Consider the following 23558-nt stretch of genomic DNA (forward strand, 5'->3'; position numbering starts at 1 on the left):
TCCAGTGACTGTGCAGGATCTGTGAGAAAATTGGGAGGTGAATCCTCCTCCTCCAAATCTGATGACCAATCATCATTGACTTCTAACACATGAATTTCTAACTTTTTGTGGGTTAGAACATGTGCAGCCGTAAAAGGTTTATCACAGAAATAACAAAGACCCTTAGATCTTCTTTCACTCATAAAAGCATGTGTGAGGCTTTTGTAGGGTTGCGGATTGAGTTGGGTTCAAGTTTTGGTAGATGTAAAATCCCCTTTGTTGGAAGAAGGAAGAGATAGGAGTGGCTTGGGTACAACACTGTTCTTGGGAAACTTTAAGAATTGTTTAGGTGGAGAGGTAGAGGTTGCCGCAGATTCATATAACTTTGCCAGCAGTGCTGCTTTCAAAACAGTGGTCGGCTGGAACATTCGAACCATCATCTGAATGTCATGTTTTAACCCACTCAAGAAACAACTAATTTTATATTCTTCGGATAGGTGTAATTTAGAAACCACTAATTCAAATTTTTCTTGATATTCAACAACCAATCTGGTCTGTTGCAAGCGTATTAGATCTGCCATTGGGTCATCGTAAATACATCTGAATCGTTTTGTCAACACTGCCTTAAATTATGTCCAAACAGGGAGGTTGTCCAGGGAAAAAGATTTCACCATATATGTGTGCCATTGTAAAGCTTTGCCTTCAAGATTAACAACGACAAGCTTTGTTTTGACCTCCTCAGGCGTATCGTCAATGGCAAAGTAAGTTTTGCAACGGTAAATCCACTTCTTCATGTCATCACAATTAAAGCGGAGAAATTCGATTCGGGCCAATCTTGTTCCACACGAATAAATGGAAGAACTGAAGTGTGGTTGCGCTGACTAGAAATCTGGGCCAGCAAGATGAGTCTTGCAAACATTCTTGAACACGTTCTGCCACAACAGAGTCCAGCGTTTGTCTCATGGAGGTCATTATCTCCACGAATCTTGCTTCCAATCTTGCTTCAAGACGGTCTTCCTATTCATGTAACGCGGCTTGACACGTGTTGCTTCTGCCATACTCTTGATAGGAAGGTGCCCAACTAATACCACTGATGTGGTTAATTTTAGGAGCTTAAGGTCATTAGAAGAATTTAGGAAATGAAGGGAATTCCAATGGAAGAATGGATTCCAATTTGTATTTAGTTAAGAGGAAGAATTCAAGAATTACAATTGAAGTTTTTTTCTATGTTTTTTCTCTTCTCATAACAACCTTATATAACTATCTATACAGCTCCCTACCAACAGGAAAACAAACAAAAAAACAGAACATTGTAACTGTTAAAATAAAGAGAAAAACAAAACACTCTAATTGTCAAACCAACTTTGTTCTATAACACCATACTGCTTTCCAAATTGCATTTTGTTTTTCAGTCAAATCTATTAGGTGAAAATGTTGGAAGTTCAGGATTAGATTTTCTTGATGCATAAATTGTACACCTATCCAATTATCACACATAAGCCCAATATTATAGGATACTCTACATTCAATAAACATATGTGTTGCAGTTTCATGTTCCTCCTGACACAGTTCAAGCAGAGAATTAGGTAAATCTACCCCCTATGGATAAGGTTACTCTTAAGGTTTGTTTGCTTTTGTGGATGTACTGTCATAGACAAAGAAGTGAGGGGATATCAGCTATTTGGATCCAGGGTTTTGTGGAGAAGAGAAGAAGTGGATATACCAGTGAACAGTAAATATCATCTCCCCTCAAAATGAAGAAATATAGAGGGAAAGTCGCGTCAGCATGTGTCATTTCCGAATTTACCCTCATTTATTATACTGTTATAGTATTTTTATTTTCCATTACTGTAAGGTCTTTTAATATTAAAAATTAGTATTTTATTTATTTATATAAGATGTGGTTTATTTTCTATTTTTCTAATATATGTTTAATATTTTAAGAAATACTTAATTTTTTGTTTTTATTTAATTTGTTCTTGTGTTTATATTAATATATTTTTGTGTATAATTATTATTTTTATGAGTTATAATTTATTTAATTATAGTTTTTTATGAAATTATTTTTTATTGTTAATTACCTTATATTTTTTTGTTGTAGTATTTTTTATTTTTCATTATTACAGGGTTTTTAATATTAAAAAATAATATTTTTATTTATTTATATAAGATGTGATTTATTTTTTAATTTTATAATACATGTTTAATATTTTAAGAAATTACATGAAGTCCTGTTTTTATTTAATTTGTTGAATACATATTTTCTTTTAATTATACATATTTACATTTAATACCTATTTATTTTTTCTAATTATAATTTTTAAATTTATGAATATGTTTTGAAAAAAAAACTCATTTCATTATTAAAAATTTTAATAGGTAAGGATAAATTTGTAAATTAACATTTTACACCTCTTAAAAAAATCAAAATTCCCTCACAACCATCACGTCATTTACACAAACTCTTATAAGCTTTCTTCAAACTTTCGTTCCACATCCTCATACATCCACTCTGTCAAATCCTCACACGTTCTTTCCGTAACCCAAACACACCCTTAGTGGGAATTCTATCTCTAAACACTTTCCAACCATTTTGTTGGAATTACTTTTGATTCCCACAGTAGGTTACACCATCTGTCTCTAAGTTTTCTTCGCTCCCTCATTCCTACTCCTCTTCGTGTTCCTTATCAAGGACAATTGTTTGAATCTGCTATTTTTAGTAATGTGATTTTAGTGATGTACAAACTGAAACGTATATAGTATATAAGTGAAGAATATTTTTTTTATTCTAATCGAATTAGAGAAAAACCAATATAGCATCATTGTTAATCACTAATTCTCCAAGAAATCAATATTTTCGGTTTTATTGTTAACATTCACTTGCAAGTTTAAAAGAGTTTGTGTTAAGAAAAAATAATGTGAAGTTTAAAAAGAAAGAGATAAAAATGTCTTGAGTGAGTCACTTTTGTTCTGAATTATTTATTTATTTTTTAAAATTTCACTACATTAATCATCATTCATATTGATGTGCATTCTAAAGATTGCTTTCAACAATATATAAAATTATAGAACTATATCTGTTTGACCTAAAACCAGGAAAAGAAAGTATATATAATTGTTAAATAGATATACATATGGACTTCTCTAATCACATAGTAGATCTCTAATATTTGAACCACATATAAAAGATTACGGGAATGGTAAAAAGAAAAAAAGAAAAAAGAACACAATTTATAGGAGAAACATCTAACACAAGCTTCGATTGCTCCAATGCTATTAACTTGATCCATTCATACTTGTGTTTGCTTTGAAACCTGTAACCAAAATTCAATAGTCTTAATCACAAAAATATATGATTGATTGTGGAGAGAAAATAGCTTCCCAAAATTATATTTCACAGAGAAAACAACAATAAATATATACTAGAGGAATCACATGTTGGTCTTTATTAAAATTTTAGAAAGGATAATAATTAACCACAATTATTTACAATCAATAGAAAGGATTAAAGTCAAAATCATAGTTAAATTAAGTAGATAATGGTTGTATTTTGTTTTGTAAATAGTGGTGGTAGTGATAACATAAACATTGCATCAATAATGAAGTTTGCTCACAAAAGAAGTTGTGGGTGAGGAAAAGAATAGCAAAGTTCTAACCACAAAGTAGCTTTCACCATGCTGCAATCCCAGCATCAAGAAACCAAACTCATTGGTGGGAAGTGACATTCCAGAGGAATGAACTAACATTACATCTTCACCAAACGCTGTTTTGATGTCCATTGGCCCCCTTGGAACTTCTGTTGGAACCCCATTGATGAACACCGTGATGACTCCTGAATTTCCCCCAAATCCTATATCCCAAAAATCAACAAAACAAAAAAAATTATAACATCAAATATGCATGTTTTTTTTTCTTTTGAAAATAACCCATCCACCATTGCAATTCATCAAAGCAAAATAAGAAAGATACATATGTTTATGCCACAAAGGAAAATAGAAATGGTAGTAGTAATGTAAAGGAAGGCAAGGTTATCCCATTAAAAAATCATAATTACTTTGTGCAGTCAAGAGAAAGAAAGAAAAATAAGTAGTAAACAAAAGATACAGTGGCTACATAGATATATATAAAAAAGTACTGTTGTACATAATGTTGTATGAATTACTATATATATATAATGTAATACATTAAAGAAATATATCATAACATAATGTAGTGAGGGCGACACAACAGACTGAACATTACTCGTACATTAGCCATGATGTTTCTTTAGCAACCGCCTATTTAATGAAGGGTATATTGTATAGTAAAGAACATGAAGAACATCATTGATTCCTTTCAAGGATTATATATAGAAGAAGGAAGTGAGAGATTTAATCGATTTGGAGCAAGGTAAATCGAAATGTCTAGGGTTTGGAAATCGTTGTGAAGAAACCCAGGGGAAAAATGAGGAAGAAAGAAAGAGGGAGGAACAGAAACTGCAACACGAAAGCGACCTCATGATTTTCCGGAACGTACAATTTTCATGCAATTCAATCGAAGGAACTGTCAAATCAGGAAAAAGATGACCACTTTCTCCAATGGTCCCCCCCACAAAACCTAATCAGGGGAAAAAGAAGAATTTTTGCATACGCAAAAATGCAATAAACTAATAAAACACTTGAATAGAAGCTTTAGAATCTAGCACCCATTTTTTTTGCCTAAACCTGGCCTTAAAAAAGTGGCTTTGTCGTGACACCACCGTTGAGGACTTATGTGGAGAAAACATTGCACATAATAACGAAACAAGAGAAAAAAAAAAACAGATTTTGTTTTTCTTGAACTCAAAAACACAACACAAATCCGAAGTATTTTCATCATTGTATCGTCACACGTTTAAACAAGGTCCCTTTTAGTTCCTGTTAATGCATTTTTACCTGATCTAGCAAAAAATGAATGAAATTAATAGAATGAACCATGAACTGAACACTGAACACTAAACACTAAACACTACACAACAACAAGGAAGCAAATTAGTGATGCCATGAATTACCAGAGTGATAGTTCAAATTGGAAGGTCCAAGAGGGTACAAAACTGATGATGATGCAGCTGAAGTATGATGATCAATTCCTGGAAAACCCATTTGAGTAGACGGTGAGAAGAAATCATCCAAGCTTTCTTCACCACTACCAGTGCCGCCGGCAGCGCAGGAGGAGGAAGAACCAGGTACATAAGAGGGGTTGAGGAAAGAGGAATTAGCAGTAGCAAAAGCCATGTTTGCAACAAGAGCAGGGTTGTTTGGATGGTGGTGTTGATATGGATTAGTACTTGCACCGCCGCCTTGGCTAAGGGTGGCCTGAATCTGGCGTTGGCGGCGGCGGGAGCGAGAGCGGCGGTTCTGGAACCAATAGAAGACGTTGGCATCACCAACGGTGCCAAATTTCTCAAGCAGCTTTCTTATTCTGACGGTTTCATCTTTTGGGGGGTTAACCATGCCACTGTTGAAGATGGACTCGAGAATAAGGATTTGTTCTGGCTTGGGAGTCCATCTTGACCTCACGGGTTCACTTCTCTCGGAGGCTTGTGGGTTTGGAGTATTGGGTTCCTGTTGTTGTTGGTGGTGGTGGTGGTGCTGCTGTTGCCCCTGCTCATCTTCCATTCCAATGCAGAAGAAATAAAGAAAATGTCTGTGAAGGTGATGATGAAACCTAGGTAAAATAATATAAAGAGATATGTATAAAGTACATGGAATACAGTAACAGTGCTTTTGGAGTTTGGAAGGTTTATATAAAGAGGTGGAGAATGTTCAACACTTAAATTACCTCACTGCCCTTCGTGCCTTCCTTCATATGCCTTACCATTAAAGCCATGTCAAAACCTCCACCATATTCTAGATTCTCATCCCATTCGGTATGAACTCATAATAAACCTATTTTTCTATATTTCCAACTCACTAAACTTCTCTCTGCTGCAGTTAACATAAATCCTTCACTATGTTGATGTTCCTTTATTTCTAGAAAGAAAAATATATGGATAATCTATATTAATCAAAATATTCGTGTATGTTCCCAATTATATGTAAAAATGTCTACTTATCATATCATTCTTTTCATTTTTTATGTCCTCTAAACGAGAAGAAAAAATATACAATTTTTTTTATAACGAATATTATATATAATCATCAAATTATATAATAAAATTATATAAAAAAATATTATTTTCACAATTTCACTTACAATCCGTAATTTCTAGTGCATAAATATTAAAAAATAACGATTATTTTTACTTAAAACGACGATTTTCAACGCACTTTATATTCAACATTTAAGAAGACGACTATTGATTATTTAACTGTATTCTTAAATGTAGTTTATAAAGACGACTACGCATTTTAAATGCTTCAAAATGTTTATAAAAAGGATATATAATACATTTAAAAATATGATTATATATAATACACTTATTGATTACTTTAATTCTATAATAATTTAAGCATGATGGTGAGAACATTATACTTCCTGAGCTAGTTAACTAATAATTAAACGACTACTTAAAAATAGTAATCTTTGTTTATTTATTTAATAACACTTAGACGTTAATACAATTGTTTCAAAATCATTTTTTTTAAGGTTAGAAATGCTATTACTATAGAAAAGGTAACGAATAATTCCTCAAAGCAAAAATCCGTCACTTAATTATTAATGATAAGAAAAAAAACTATTTTAACATCTTCCATCTATTTAACGACTATATATAATAATAAAATATTAAATTAAGCTATTTAATTAAAATATTTTATTAAATTATTAAATAAAAATTAATAAAAATAGTTGTTAAATGAGAGTATAAAGTTTGAAGGGTGTAAAACTATCATTCCTGTAATGAAAATCGTCATTTTTGGTTCAAGAAAAAAAAAAGATAGTCACCATATTTGAAAAGGTTGATATATCCTTTTTAAGTTTGCTTGACATAATTTAATTATCAAGAACATGAGATTTTTTTCACACGTACAAATTGAACAAATATTAGAAGGTTTAACTTTGTTATTTCATTTTATTGAAATTTAAATCAATGCAAAAGACAATATAAAAATAAGCATCTTCAACAACCAAACAAATATTCATAAATTTGACATCTAGTTGAATTATAAAATAGAAAACATCATTTACGAGTTATTACAAGCCCTTTCACATTCTGAATTTAATGAACCTTTAATTTCTAATCTAAAACTATAATAATGTTATATGGTAAGAACATTCGTTCTATATTACCATAAAAAGATTACTATGAAAACTTTTTATGCCTAAACTTTATTTATAATCAATGAAAACAGAAAGAAGAAAGAAAGTCATACCCATAATCTCTGTAAATTCGAATATAAATTTCTGTTGGTGAATTTTTTTTTAATAAAAAACTGAATATTAATATATTAAATATCAATAACTTCAATATATAAGAGTTTTATCAAATTATTCATAATTCAAATAGTATAATACATGCATATTTTTAACAGCTTCCATTCTCTCAATTAGATTATATAATTCATTTTATCATGTTTTTCTTTCCTGTGGAAATTTTTTATTAAAAAAATATATCACAACTCTATTAAATTAAACTTGCACTGAAATAAACATGTCAATATATAAGTTTTTAAGTATAAGGTGCCATTATTTTAATATTTTGAGTGGTTAGGTGGACTATATAACTTTAGTAAAAGTGACACGGATTGAGGTAGACGTCATAACATTAATTATTGTAATATTAATTATAAAAATAAACTGAAATTGCATGTACTTTTTTTTTTCAGAAAAAAATTGCATGGACTTAAATATTCACAACAAATTAGATATCCAAACTCGTGGCATTATCATGGCGATAGGGATAAAGGTCGGTTATTCAATTATGGACACATGTTGGAACCATTTGTGTTCATGCCAAGAAATTTTTCAAGAAAGATAATGGGAATGAATCTCACTATTGAAATTCAAATATTATCAGAAATTTTATCAAGGAGACAAACAAATTTTGCTGTTCATAAATTAATCAGAATATCATTTTTCATGATAGGACCATGAGTTGTATTCCACAATGTGTATCTACTTTTGTTCTAAATGAGCTACAAGATCTTATTTTCTCTGAAAAAATTCACTTTATGGAGTAATATGTTGAGACAAAATGATGACGATGTTAATTGTATTTCTTGAAACCGATGAACTTTGCTTCAAGACTTTACTTGTTTGAGAAATCTAACATTTAATGGTTTCATGGCTCCCTAAGGCCATCATCACCAATCACTTGTATAAAGGTTATTTTAGAAAATTTATGTGAACAGAAATATTTATGAAATAATATTTTAAGCATTAACACATAAGATTTATGTACTTTCTACAACATTAAAAATCACTTTAATAATTTTAATAGAATTTTATATATTTGACTATGTGTGTGATTTATAAAATTTAAATAAAAAAATTATGAATGTTCTAACAGAATTCTGAAATTCCTATGTAAAAATATAAAATAGTGACTATCTTGGAAGAAAAATAAATAATGGAAGAAAGTAAGTTTCTATTTTATTAACATATAGGTGGTCTGCTAGTAATGAATCTCTTATATATATATATATATATATATATATATATATATATATATATATATATATATATATTAATTAGTTGGTTTTGAAATATTATATTGGATTATGCCTCCTAAGAGCTTGAGGTGTTTGGTGGAATACTTAATTATATTTTTTTTACATATATATGATAAATTTATTTATAAAGAAGCTTATATTATGTTATGTAATGCAGAAAAAAATAATATTTTAAAGACACTGATTAATTTTAAATTGGGATTTAGAGAAAAAATACACTAAAAAATTTATTAAATAAAATTAATTTTAAAAAATAATTTAAAAATAATAATTAAATATTATATTAATTAAATTAAATATTATATAATAAACTAAAAAAATATTAATATTTTAAAATATTGATTATTAATACAAAAATTAAATTAACATCTAATTCACTTTAACTACCAATTATTTTATTATTTATTTAACTGGTTTATAGACTTTAATGGATAAGTGAAAGACTAAATAGTAGACGAAGATATGAGGTTCTGAAAATTCAATCTCCTCAAGACTCACTAAGCAACTATAGATAAGAGATTTAGTGAGATTTCGATCACTTATTGCCGATAAAAAAATTGTTAACTGTTATTAGAAGTAACAAAATAACATTACGAAAGTTATTTGGTTGAAGAACAGTGTCATGAAGAAAATGAATTCTCTTCCCTTTTTTAATTTTGGAAACTTATTTTGAATTAAACTCTTATTTTTGTTATACGTGTTAGAGTATTTTGTTTGAAGGAAGTCTTGGGTATGAAGTCAAGACCAATTAGGTTGAACTGATTAGAGACCATGTTCAATGAGTGATGTTAATCATTGTGTCTCTTTTATAATTTTTATTTAAAGAAATCATTGCACTTGTAATTGTGTGCAACCAGACATAATAAAAATATAATAGTTGTCCGTGTGAATGTAGGTTGCAGTTGGCAATCGAAACACGTTAAATCTTGTGTTGTTTATTTTCTGCAGTTGATTTGTGTGTTGCTTTCGCGTGTATTTTTTCCTACAATGAAGATGGTATAGGATTAATGTTTTAATAGATTTTTTGAGAATTTTACATGTAGATGGATTTCTTAAAAACTCTTTGAATGATGAGGATTCTCTTATAAACATGAGACATAACTGAGAGGGATACACTTGAAGACTCAAACTTTTTATATGTTGATAAGATAAGTGACAGCAGGACCCCATATCAGTGGTTTTGATGGGTTTATTTTCTGGACCCCATTCCTGTTTGTCCTATGCATAACTGGGAATGAATGCATCATTGATCTCACACTCACTGCTTTGGTATTTTGATTCGATTTGATCTTTTCTAAACACCACTTGCATAGATAGAAGTTAAAATTTAGCAATCTCAAAGGTTGCAATAGTGATAATGGTAAAAGAAAAAGGCACACATGCATGGCAAGGTGGGTTAATAATCCAAATGTGGACAAAGGAAGAGGGGAAGTAGGTAGGATTTTGGCAAGCAAGTGCATGTGATGATATGCATGGAAACGCGAGTCGCAGTGAAGAAGAAAGATAAAACAATTGAATACATTCCAAAGGGCTGCTCTTCAAACCCTGCAATAATTTATTAATGGTGACGCTATCTGCCTCTGCCTCTCTGCGCACTCTTTATAATAAACCACAACTTCGCTTAAAACTCCAACGCTTTCACACCATCATCGTTTTCTTCCCTCATTTTCTCCAATGCAAACTTCTTTCTTACTGTTTCTTACTTTCTCTCTTTTTTTTTCTTCAAAACTCAAAGACAACACTGTTTCTTCCCTGCTATTTCTTCTTTCTTAATCCTCGTCAATGGCGTTGCTTACACTTTTTACTAACAACACATGCTTTTAAAATGATTAGTCTAAATCATTTTCCTCATGTAGTAAACCAAGACCTTATATTGTTTTATTCGACTTCATAAATTATTGTCATCACTAACTCATAATTATTAGATGTTAATTCATTTTAAAAAATAATAATTAATCACTGTTTATTTATAAATTATAAATTATTAGTATTTGAAATAGTTTTTATTATTTGTAAAAATTTATAATATATAATTAGATATCATATTTTTAATAACTATAAAAAATATTTGTTTTTTTTATAGATAATTATTTTAGTTTCTTATTAAGATCACTATAAGAAAATCATGCAATAGAAACTAAATGTAGACACAAAAAATAATTAGACTAAAGTAGAAACCATTGTAGGGATTAAAAAAAATTGGTTTCTAAATTAGTTTTTATTATTATTAAATGGTTATTAAATTGGTATCTAATAATCAACCAAGGTGTTTGCTACCAAATTTAGAATCTAAATAATTGGTAGTTAAGAGCTTGGTTTTGTTAGATGTCAATTTAAAAACCATTTAACAATAATAGAAACAAATTTAAAAACTATTTAACAATAATAGAAACTAAAAAGAATTTAGTATCTAAAATAGTTTCTAATTTAATTACTATAACAACTAATTATTTTTTGTTTCTAAAATTAATTTTTATTTCATAATTTTTTTTAGTTATAAAAACTAATTTTTTAGTTACTTTTAATATGCTTTAGAGACTAATTTTTAGTCAATAAAAATAATAAAATTGAAACATTTTTTTTCTAGTTATCATATTATTAGAGATTTAAAATTTCAATCACGATTATCCGGTGAAAGTGTTTTAGAGTATATTATGATATTTATTTTCTCTCGTGTTTGTCTCATTCTCTCCTTTAACTTTAATATATTTTTTCTTATTAACAGTTTATTGATTCATTGTTTACTGATCCATTGTTTTTAATTTTGCATTGGTCCAAATGGGTGAAGGAATTCCAAATTAAGAATACATTTTCTATAGGTTCATGGTGATGAAGGTGAGTTATTAAACCTCATTCTCTATGATCAGCTGAATCATTTCCAATTATATTTTGATCAAATGTGTTACACAATCTACAATCTGTTCTGATCCAGGTATTTTGGTCTGTTACAAGTCTAGAAAATCTAAAACCAAAATTTTTTAGTATATTTATTAAAGGGGAGCATAAACATATTTAGTATAAAACCAGTTCTATGGCTTTGGGTGGTGGTTCACTGTGATGAGACTGTGGCTGGTGGTTCACAGTAGGGGCAGTAATATTCCCAGCGTGTGATGAAAGAAAACAAGCTTAATAGTTCTGTAGATCATGTTCATACTGTTCGCAACAGGAGAGAAATATGTCCTCATGAGAAAAAAAAAAATAGAGATGATAGGAATATCATTCACTCCGTAAAGTTGACGTGAGGGCACACCAGGAATAGCTCTGTCGCTACGTAGACAATGGCGTGAAACTGGTCGGCATCGAAATAGATCCACACAACTCTCAGAACGTTGTCATTTGATGATTCGAGACCGTCGGAAACGCCGGTGTAAGGTCCTTTGCCGTGAGGATCGAAGGCGAAACTCTCCAGTCCAACACCACCGTCAATTAGAACAACCTTCCACGTCTGAATATGGGCTATATATTTTACATCGATTAGATGGTTTAACCGATGTAACATGAATCATTCTGAGTAAATAAAATAAAATATTACAGCGATTGTTACTAAGAACCGATGTAATATATTCTTTTTTACCCTATATATTACAACGATTGTTCTCGTTCTATTATGTCATTACACATCTGTAATGTTAAATATGTGTTACTGTGAGAAGATATCCATATATCATGAATCTTAATTGTGTAATGCTCTAGTTAATAGTAATTGTGTGCTATAACTATAACTGTATATGATTATGATGCTCTACTAATATTAATTGTATATGATTATCTCTTAAGTGGACTTAAACAAAAAAAAATGTACTGATGATATGGTATTACCATGGTGATTATTCCATGCAGCAATTATTTACTCTATTCTGAATTTTCAAATTCAAATTTATCACTGCCAATTAAGATTTTAGTTACCATTAGTTAAAATTTTGATAATTGATATTGTATATCAATTTAAAAACTATTTTATAAATTTTTATTAATAATAAAAATGATTTTAAATATTAATAGCTTTTTAGTTTATAAAATAATATTTAATTAGTACTAATTATTTTTATTTTTAAATTAATTTATTTAATAATTTCTTTTAGTATCATTCTTCACAAAATGTTTTTCTTCCTAATGACCAAAGTGGTGTTAGAGGTTCAACTGGTTATGATCCTTGGTTATACAAAGTTCTCTCATCCACCATTGCCAAGTGGCCATACAGCTCAAGAGGGAGCCACTCAAAGTGAAATAGGCTGCTTCTTCCTGCACCTCCATACCTTCTTCTCTCATCTCCATAGATTTTTGTATTTCCAAAACTATCCCTCTGTAATATTCCGAATTACATAATCCGAAAGTCATTTTTTAAATTTGTAATTAGCTTCCGGATTATATAATCCAGAAGTCTTTTTTCAAATGCATGATTAATTTACGGATTACATAATCCGGAAATCTTTTTTAACTTCTGGATTATGTAATCCAGAAATCTTTTTTTAAATACGTTTTCGGATTACATAATCCGGAAGTTATTCTATGGGGGTGGCACAAGAAGGATAAAAATGTATTTTCATGTTGTGTATGGAGGTGTCAGAAGAAGATATGGAGGTGCACGAAGAAACAGTCAGTGAAATAATGTATGGTAGCCCAAGTGAATCTGTTAAGCCCATGGGCTTCATGGTTCTCCAGCTAACTAGTCCAAGTAAGTGTGAGAAGGGAGAGAACCATTCATATTCATATGCTAACAAGTAATCTAGATTTGGGTTTATGGAGGCTAAGTCCATCTCACTCCTAATCTTTTTCCTCATTTTGTACAATCTAAACTTTATTTTATTTTTATAAAAATAATTTTTTTTTATTCTCTATGTGCAATTAAATATTTTAATTAAACTAAATAAATAACTATATTGTTTTTATTTTATGAAAAACAAACCTACATTTTTCGGCTAATTAGTTTCTAAACTCTTGTATTTACTTGTTTGCTTTAGTAACTAAAGTTAAATACTTTAGTAACGTTTGAGTGAGGATGCATATCATTAGAAAAGGGATGTTGTAATGAAGAGTTGAGAATTGTGAGAGTGATTACTTTATTATTTTACAACCTCTCTATAAGGTGTAATCAACTCTTTATATGCATAATATTTATTTATTACTACATAAGTTTATTCAAAGTAGTAAAATCAGATTTTTTTGCATGTTTAGCTGCAAAGCTCATCAATGAAAGTTTTTGGGATGCTATGAATTTATAGAGTGATGACTAATTAAATCAATAAAAATATAAATTATTATATTTGTATAAATATTGACGTTCACGAACATAACACTTAAATTTGAAGAATTAACACAAAGTGCATCTGCACAAGAATTCCTCCATCAAATGAGTTAGATGTCTAGTGTCATGTAGCTATAACTAAGAATAGGAGGATACATGGTCTTGGAATGGAATCAACTTAATGTGACTCATCTTTTTTCTTAAATGGATAGATACAAAATCAAGAGCTTAATGAACTTAGAAAATATTTGGAAGTAGCTAAGAAAGAGAAAGAGATGAGCTTCAAATCAAAATTAAAAATATTGAGATTTTTTTGAGAAAAACAATGCAATCATTTAATAATGGATGAATAACATTACATTAATCGTGTGATGCTCTAGTTTTTGCATGTTTAGCTACAAAGCTTTGTTTTCTTGATCAATATTTTGTTGGAAAAGAAAGTTTTTGGGATGGTTTGAATTTCTAAAGTAATATGTGTCTAATTTGTTCATAAACATTTAGGTAAAAGGTATTCACTAGAGTGATTATTAATAAAAATTTATAAAATACTCTCTAAATTGGTATCTAACCATTTAGCTACCAATATTTTGACTACCTACTACTTTATATTCTAAATTAGTCTCTATTAATCTTTCAGAGACCAATTCAAAATCTAAAATATTAGTCGTTAAAACTTAAGTAGCTAATTTAGAAACTATTTTATAAATTTTTATTAATAATAGAAATCATTTTAAATATAAATATTTTTTTAATATCTAATTTAATTAATATAACAACTAATTATTTTTTGTCTCAAAATTTACTTACTATTTAATGATTTTCTTATAATACTAGTCACGCACTTTTTTCCCCTCAACCATAACACTTCCCTAATAGATAAAAAAAATTACTTTCAAATTCTTATATATTAAAAAATATCTTCAAGATTAAGAAATCCAAAATATATTCTTAAAAAAATATATTACAAATTATAGAATCTTTTAAGGTATTTTCTTAATTCTATAATTCATAATATGTTTATTAAAAAATATATTCCAAATTATAAAATCTTTAAAGTATTTCTACATCCGAAAACAATTTTTAGATTCCACAACCTAAAATATATTTTTATGAAATTAAATGGTCTTTTCGTTTGATCCTGACCCATAGAGGTGACAGAAGAAATTATGAAGTTGCACCAAGAAACTCCAAAAATATAAAAGATAAAGTCTTAAATAGACAAAAAAAGAAAAGAAAAGAAAAGGCAATGAGTGATGCACCCATTGTATTATAAATGCAACAAGAATAAGCTCTCTCATCCACTCCAAATGTTCAACATCACTGAAATTGGCAAAAATAGATGAACAAACAGATCAAATCAAATTGAAAACATGTATCCACAAAATCAATTAGCTGCAACATAATCACATAGCAGAAGAGACTCCAAAACAAATGGATAAAAACAAAAAATTCTACCCACAAGCAGCTGCAACAAACATTTTGAGGGTGGCATATCCCAGGAGAATCAAAACGTGAGAGATGAGATGCTATGTAACATGAATACAAGAGAATACAACCACCAAATTCTATTACAGCGAATAATGGAAAACTAGAAAAAACAAAAAGCTGCAGGAAAAACCAATAACCTGTTCAAATGCAGTAAAAAGACAAAAAAAAGCTGCACTCACACACGTACAAAACGGAAATGCAATTGCAACAAATGGGCACGCAGTTTTTATTACAAACAATTGCATCCTTAACATAAGCAAAATTATGAAACTGTGCTGAAAAGTAGCAGCTGCAAATGGAGTAGCAGAACTCACGCCCATGCACTCATAAACTTAAAACCAAAATGAAGTAAACAAAAGAGAGAGAGAAAAACATGGTTCCGGCTTAGAAGTATTTGACTTGAGAAGAAGATGGCCTAGCTACTTTCATCAGTCGTGAAAGGTTGAGACATTCTTCTTAAATGACGTGTTTGTGTTGGACTCATACGATACTTGTTCGACACTCATAGGATATGTATCGGTGAAGAATGTACGAACCCTAATCTGGGATATTTACGGTTCTAACATAATTTTAAAAATAAAAATATATTAATTTTTTAAAAACTCAAACTTATTGTATAAATTTTTATTATGATTATAAAAAAAGAACAAATCATTTTGAACCAATCGTAAAAAATATTGTTTTGTTCCAAAAAAATATGAAACATACTTGTGCATATAAATCTTTATTATCGATTTATATAATTTATAATTATATAATATATAGATTTGTGTTCTTGTGTACTACGATTATACGTATTTTTATGTTTGTGTCCATTTCGTATCAATATCTGTGCCAATGTCTATATTACATAGGTGGTGAGACAACCCATAAAGAGATCACACTTGCTAGTGAACCAAAAAAAAAAAACAGCTCCAACACCTCCAAATGCTAAACCAAACCCCTACCGTTGCTCCTACTATACAACATGAAGTGGATATTGGCCAACCATAATATGATGCAAACTGCAGCCAAATAACAAGAGCAACAAGGGAAAAAGATCAACACATTGAAGAGCAGAGTACACATTATTAGCCAACACAACCCTTCCTTTGCGCCACTGATCCATGACAAGAAGAAACTGAACAACAGTGTCGCGTATGACAACACCTTTGTCTTCACTTCAGGGTGTCAAAACTGGGCTTTTGGGGTTTTTGGGCCTCTGTTGGGCTTTTTTCCCTTTCCAGTTTTTCTATTATGTTTCTGTTGTTTGCACCCTTGTATTTAAGATCCCTTTTAGGGTTTTCTGTAACTGATGTGGTTTTACCACTCAATAATATTTTGTCCAGTTCTCTCATCTTCCATGTTCGCTTTCTCCTCTTACGATTCTATTCTTCACCAAAGATTCAACATTCTCTATTGCTTCTGTAAATATTACAGAGCCTTGCTGGTTTTTCTAAGATGGTATCAGAGCTCTTCACCGTGAAGAGCTCTGTTGCACGCTCTGAATTCGTTCCTTCGTTCTATCAAGATTTGTTCTCTTTCGTTTTCTTTATTTTACATTTTTTTGTTTTTCCTTTTTGACAGTTTTTTCTTTTTCCGCAGTTTGTGATTTCGTGCTTTAATGGCTGCTAAAAACCCTAATCAGAGTGGAACTTCAATTTCTAATCAAAGCAAGAACGTTGCTCATGGAGAAAATCCTACCCCCAGTTTCTTGTATCTACATCCCAGTGAAAATCTCACGACTCCTCTTGTGTCTCCTGTTCTTGATTCAACCAATTATCTTTCTTGGATCCGCTCGGTCATCACTGCATTAAGAACAAAGTCGAGTTCATCAATGGTACCACTACCCGACCTCCTGAGACCGATCCTTCTTTCTCATCCTAGACGCGTTGCAACAACATGGTGGTATCCTGGCTTGTGCATTCGGTCTCTGTTCATATGCGTCAGAGCATCCTATGGATGGATAAAACACTAGACATTTGGAATGATCTCAAGACTCGTTTCTCACAAGGGGATTTATCTCGTATCTTTGATCTTCAGATGAACGTCTCCTCTCTCAATCAAGGTGATCTTTCTGTTTCTGACTTTTTCACTAAACTTAGGATAATCTGGGATGAATTGAATAATTTTAGGCCTGATCCTGTATGTTCTTGCAATGTGCCTTCTATTACTGCTCAAAGAAAAAGAGAGGATCAGACAATGCAATTTTTACGTGGCCTTAATGATCAATATAACAATATAAAAGTTCATGTTCTTCTAATGGAACCTGTCCCTGATGTTACCAAAAAATTTCTCTAGTTGTTCAACATGAACGTCGGTTTAATAGTAATGTTCTTGTTGCTAATATTAGAAATGTTTCCCCTGTCACTCACACCAATAACACTACCTATTCGTTTTGTGGTAAATTTGGTCACACAGAAAATGTTTGCTTTAAGAAAAATGGTTTTCCTAACCAAGATAACAAAGGACCAAAATTTTGCAATGGTAAAAGGTTTTGTACTTACTGCAATAGAACTGGTCATACTATTGATATTTGCTACAAGAAACATGGGTATCCTCCTGGATATAAATCCTAGTATGGTAAGACTCCTCAATTCAACAACATCACCACTGCCATACAAGAAGAAAGTTCTGAAAATCAAGATAAGGATAAACAGAATAGTGGAGGAGATTTTCGCATCACTCTACATCAATATAAGATTCTCTCAGACCTTTTGAAAAATGTAAGCAGTTCCAACAATCAAGTGCAAGTGAACTAGGTTGGTTCCATCTCTGCTAATCATCAGGATCAGATTTCAGCCATCACAGGTAATATCCAGAAACTCAAAAATTCTATTTTTAATGAATACACTTGGATACTAGATTATGGAGGCACAAACCATGTTTGCTTCTCTCTGTCTAACTTTACATCATATAATCATATTAAACCTATTACTATTAACCTTCCCAATGAGAATTGTGTTATTTCTTCTTGTTCTGGCACAGTTTTCCTTAATGAAAAATTCATTCTTAAAAATGTTTTATATGTACCAGAATTTACTTTTAATCTTATTTCCATATCCCAATTGACTGCATCTCTTAAATGTGAACTTATTTTTCCCCTACTGAGTGTTTGATACAGAACTCCATGACCAAAGACAAGATTGGAACAATTGATATTGTTGATGATTTATATGTTCTCAATAAGATTAATGGCAGTATTCTGAGTTGTACTGCAAGACACAATAATATTTGGCACCTCAGATTGGGACATCCTTTAGAAGAAAAGTTAAAAATTCTACAAAACTATTATCCTAACGTTCACATTGACAAAAGTTATATTTGTGATGCATATCATCAAGCAAAACAAAGAAAAATTCCTTTCTTTCCTAGTAATACTCAAACTGCTCATGCGTTTGAATTGCTGCATATTGATATTTGGAGGCCCTGTTTTGTTGTATCAATGCTTGGTTTTAAATACTTTCTTACTATAGTTGATGATTTTACTATATATACTTGGCTCTTTCCCATGCATAATAAATCTGAAGTCAGGGCTAGTATTATTAGTTTTGTTGCATATGCTGAAAATCATTTTTCTATTAAAGTCAAAACCATATTCGCACTGATAATGTTATTGAATTTTTTATGCATGATTACTTTGCCTCTAAAGGGATTATCCACCAAACCACTTGTGTTGAGACACCTGAGCAAAATGACATTGTTGAAAGAAAGCACAACACAGTTTAAATGTAACACGGGTTCTCCTTTTTCAGTCTAAACTTCCTGCTATTTTTTGGTGCTTTGTTGTACAACATGTTGTTTTCCTCATTAATTGTATGCCTACTCCGCTGCTTAATAATGACGCTCCCTATGAAAAACTGCATAAAAAGCTTTGTGATATCTCTTCTATTCGTGTTTTTGGATATTTGTGTTATTCTTCAACTATCATTGCTCATAGAAAAAAACTGGACAATCATGTTGTTCCAGATGTTTTCCTTGGTTTTAAATCAAACACAAAAGGTTTTTTGTTTTTAAATCTTAATAACCATGATGTGTCAAGAAATGTTATCTTTTATGAAAACTGTTTTCCTTATCATTCAAAACTCATTCAAGGTAATGATTCAAACAACTTTTCTTTACATGTACCTCAAAACTATGCCCAGACTCATGATGATTTCTACATGCACATTAGAAATATGAATGATACTAACAGTCCCTTTGATAATACTCTTGAGATTGATACTAATGTTGAGCAAAGTGAGACTATAGCTGTCTCCCTTAGAAGATCTACCCGCAACAGAAGGCCCCTTGCTTACCTTCGAGATTTTGATGTACCCAATCTCAACAACAATATTGTAAGTACTAAACATTCCATTCATTCCTTTTTAAATTATAATTCCTTATCCAAGTATTTCAAAAATACAATAATGTTAATTACTTATGCTGAGGAACCCCGAAATTATGAAGAAATTGTCTTGCACCCATCTTGGATCCAAGCTATGAAGGATGAACTGGAGGCACTCCAAAATAATGACACATGGTCCCTAACCAGCCTTCCTTCTGGAAAAACAACAATTGGGTGTAAATGGGTCTATAAAGTCAAGCATCATGCAGATGGCTCTATTGAACGATACAAAGTCCGCTTATTAGCAAAAGGGTACAACCAAATTGAAGGACTGGACTTCTTAAATACCTTTGCTCCTGTAGCAAAGCTGACCATTCTACGATTTCTCCTAGCTCTAGCAGCAGCTCAAAATTGGGCACTCAAGCAACTAGATGTAAATAATGCCTTCCTACATGGAGATCTAGATGAAGATGTTTACATGCAATTGTCTCCAGGCTTTCCAACCTCTTCTCCCAATCTTGTTTGTCGCCTCAAGAAATCTCTTTACGGGCTCAAACAAGCAGGTAGGAAATGGTATGCTAAACTCTCAAGCTTTTTACTTTCACATAATTACAAAATTTCCACTACTGACCATTCTTTATTTCTGCAACATGATGGCAAACACACCACGACACTGTTGGTCTATGTGGATGACATCATTCTCACTAGGACTAATCCTGTGGAGATTTCTACCATCACCAGTTTCTTACACAATATTTTTCATATTAAAAATCTTGGTGATTTAACTTATTTTCTTGGTATTGAAGTGACTCGTAATACCACTGGCATTCACTTGAGTCAACGAAAGTACATTATGGACCTGCTCAAAGATGCTGGCATGTGCTCCTACTCCCACACCAATGCTTCACAATACTAAACTCTCAGCCACAAAAGGCATTTCCCTTATAGACGACTGATAGGACGTCTCATTTATCTTACCAACACCCGACCTGACATCCCCGTCTCTATAAATCACCTCATTCAATTCATCTCACACCCAACCAATGAGCATCACCAGGCAGCAATGCGCATTCTTCGCTGCCTTAAAAGAACTCCGGGCATAGGTATATTCTCACACAATAAATCTCTTATTCAATTAAAGGCATATATTGATTCTGATTGGGCTACATGCCCTAAAACTCGCAAATCCATAACTGGTTTTTCTGTATATTTAGGGGAGTCTCTTATATCTTGGAAGTCCAAGAAGCAACAAACCATATCCAGAAGCTCATCCGAGGTAGAATATCGTGCCCTTCCTGCAACCACTTGTGAGATTCAATGGATAACATACCTGCTGCATTATTTACACATTCAACATCAGCAACCAGCCCTTCTCTATTGTGATAACCAAGTTGCTATCCAGATTGCGCACAATCAGGTCTTCCACGAATGAACCAAACACATAGAGATCGACTGCCATGTTGTTAGGGATAAACTCAACACAGGCCTTCTCAAACTTCTCCCTATTCCTTCCTCATTACTAGCTGCAGACTTCTTCACCCAGCCTCTACCTACTACTCAATTCAACATTCTGTTTTCCAAGCTAGGAATGAAAGATATTTATTCCTAGCTTGAGGGGGGCTGTCAAAACTGGGCTTTTGGGGTTTTTGGGCCTCTGTTGGGCTTTTTTCCCTTTCCAGTTTTTCTATTATGTTTCTGTTGTTTGCACCCTTGTATTTAAGATCCCTTTTAGGGTTTTCTGTAACTGATGTGGTTTTACTACTCAATAATATTTTGTCCAGTTCTCTCATCTTTCATGTTCGCTTTCTCCTCTTATGATTTTGTTCTTCACCAAAGATTCAACATTCTCTATTGCTTCTGTAAATATTACATAGCCTTGCTGGTTTTTCTAAAACAGGGTTTATGAGTCCACTAAGAAGGTCGTGCATATCAAAGGCCTTCGCAAACTCGTTCTCATCATTTACTGCTCGCAGTCTCTCCTCTTTGTTATTTTTTCATTTTTTTCAGTTTTTTTTTTCTTGGTGTTGAACATTTATTACAAATAAAAACATGCACCTACACACAAAGTTCTATATAAAATACTGATGTTAGAGGACTATTTTAGCAAGTTACTCTGTTTTTCTGTTTTAATGTATATAGTTAGAACAATTAGTAGTTAGTTAGTTATAAATATAAATAAGGATGTTATGATGTGAGTTGTTATTTTTTGTCAGATTTTTTTTTGTAAACTTTTGTATCTTCCTCCTAGTTTATTACATTCGAAATCCATTCAATTTTTTTGGCATTCCATATTCTTCTAATTCTTCGTGTTTCGTAAGTTAAATAATACTTTATATAATTTTTTTATCTTTTTTTTCCTATTTTTTCAACTTTTCCTTCAATACTCTCATTTATTCACTTCTTTTTCTTTCTCCTCCTTAAGAACAAACGGATAGAATGTGTTTATCTCACGGAGGTTAAACAAAAGAGGAAAAAGGTTAGGTTTTTGGCAAGAGTGAAAAATGCAAGAGAACTAGAGCAGAAAGTGGACCAAATCAGAATTAGAAACAGTACAATGTATGTAAGTCACCCAATTTAAAAATATTAATTTAGAAATGTTAAATATCAATTTAAAATTTATTTTATAATTTTTTTATTAATAATAAAAATAATTTTTTAATTTATAAAATAATATCTAATTTAGTTAGTATAATAATTAATTCTTTTAATCTTTAAAATTAATTTTATTTAGTAAGTTTTTTATAATACTTAATTGTTATTTTTTAAATCCATTAAATACATTCAGAGTCTCAACTTGTGTTATTTTTACTATTTTGTTATTTTTAGAATTGTTATAGATTAACATATCTTGACTGATACTATCTTTAATTATTCTCGTGATTAACTTGTGTAGATTTAACAACACTGATAAAGTTCATCCCATGATCAACACTTTTGGTGACAACTAATACGTACTTTCTTGTAGTGAAACAACTTAAAATTAACATAACATCACTTTCTTAATTTTATACATTAATTATCTTCACTATAACTTAATTTTTAAAATTTTAATACCATATATAATGTCACAATAAATCTCTCATGTTCATCTCTTGAATACACATTTTTAAACTTTAATTCATTGATATAAATATCAAATCCCTTTAACGAAAATTTAGCTGTAAAAAGATTCTATTTTAGACTTCCTAAAATCCTAAAACAAAACTACCTACAAAAATAGTTAATGCTGTCCAGACAAACATATAAACATCTCAATTTAATAACGTGTGGGACACTCAATCTCATCTTAACTATTTTGATCAAATCTATAAATATCCATAAAGTTATACATTTTTGTTGGTTTAGCTATGTTAGATTTCTAAAACACAAATTACATTATCAAATGTTTTTATTCTTTTTTTTTCTCCAAAAGAAAAAAAAACTAGGTTCATTTTTAATTTATACTAAAAAAAATCATTAAATGAAAATCAATTTAAAAAAAATATTTACACTACAAGAAAATCATGAAATATAAAATAATTTTAGAAATAAAAAATAATTAGTTGTTATAGTGACTAAATTAGATACCATTTTAAAAATTAAAAAAAAATTTTAAATTAGTTTCTATTATTGTAAAATAGTTTATAAATTGGTATCTAATTAGTTACCAATGTTTTAACTACCAATTATTTAGATTCTAAATTTGGTAGCAAAAACTTTGGTTGCTAATTAGATACCAATTTAGAAACTATTTAACAATAATATAAACTAATTTAGAAACCAATTTTTTTTTAGTCTCTAATTTAGTAATTATAACAACTAATTATTTTTTGTTTAAAATTGGTTTCTATTTCATAATTTTCTTATAGGATTAATATTAGATACTATTTTAGAAACTAAACATATTATTGGTATTTAGATTACTTTCTAT

General features: G+C 30.5%; 2 protein-coding genes across 2 annotated transcripts; one reads left to right on the top strand and one right to left on the bottom strand.

Moving 5' to 3' along the window:
- Window positions 1-3059: 3059 nt before the first annotated feature.
- Window positions 3060-5702, bottom strand: LOC137836407 (WUSCHEL-related homeobox 11-like). Its single transcript, XM_068645131.1, has 3 exons — window positions 5009-5702; window positions 3636-3829; window positions 3060-3293 (listed from the first exon to the last, which is right to left on the bottom strand). The coding sequence occupies exons 1-3, from the start codon at window positions 5613-5615 to the stop codon at window positions 3270-3272; spliced, it is 825 nt and encodes a 274-aa protein (XP_068501232.1). The 5' UTR covers window positions 5616-5702; the 3' UTR covers window positions 3060-3269.
- Window positions 5703-20711: 15009 nt separating this feature from the next.
- On the top strand, window positions 20712-21080 carry LOC137838234 (uncharacterized mitochondrial protein AtMg00810-like). The gene has a single exon (XM_068647489.1). The coding sequence runs from the start codon at window positions 20712-20714 to the stop codon at window positions 21078-21080; it is 369 nt and encodes a 122-aa protein (XP_068503590.1).
- Window positions 21081-23558: the final 2478 nt, after the last annotated feature.

Source organism: Phaseolus vulgaris, chromosome 4, assembly GCF_000499845.2.
Source record: "Phaseolus vulgaris cultivar G19833 chromosome 4, P. vulgaris v2.0, whole genome shotgun sequence".
Lineage (NCBI taxonomy): Eukaryota > Viridiplantae > Streptophyta > Magnoliopsida > Fabales > Fabaceae > Phaseolus > Phaseolus vulgaris.

Coding starts and splice junctions, on each gene's coding strand:
- LOC137836407 (XM_068645131.1), bottom strand. CDS start 5,615: ATGGAAGATGAGCAGGGGCAACAGCAGCACCACCACCACCACCAACAA. Junction 3,830..5,008: donor CAATTTGAACTATCACTCTG/GTAATTCATGGC, acceptor TTTGGGATATAG/GATTTGGGGGAAATTCAGGA. Junction 3,294..3,635: donor ATGGTGAAAGCTACTTTGTG/GTTAGAACTTTG, acceptor TTTTGGTTACAG/GTTTCAAAGCAAACACAAGT.
- LOC137838234 (XM_068647489.1), top strand. CDS start 20,712: ATGCGCATTCTTCGCTGCCTTAAAAGAACTCCGGGCATAGGTATATTC.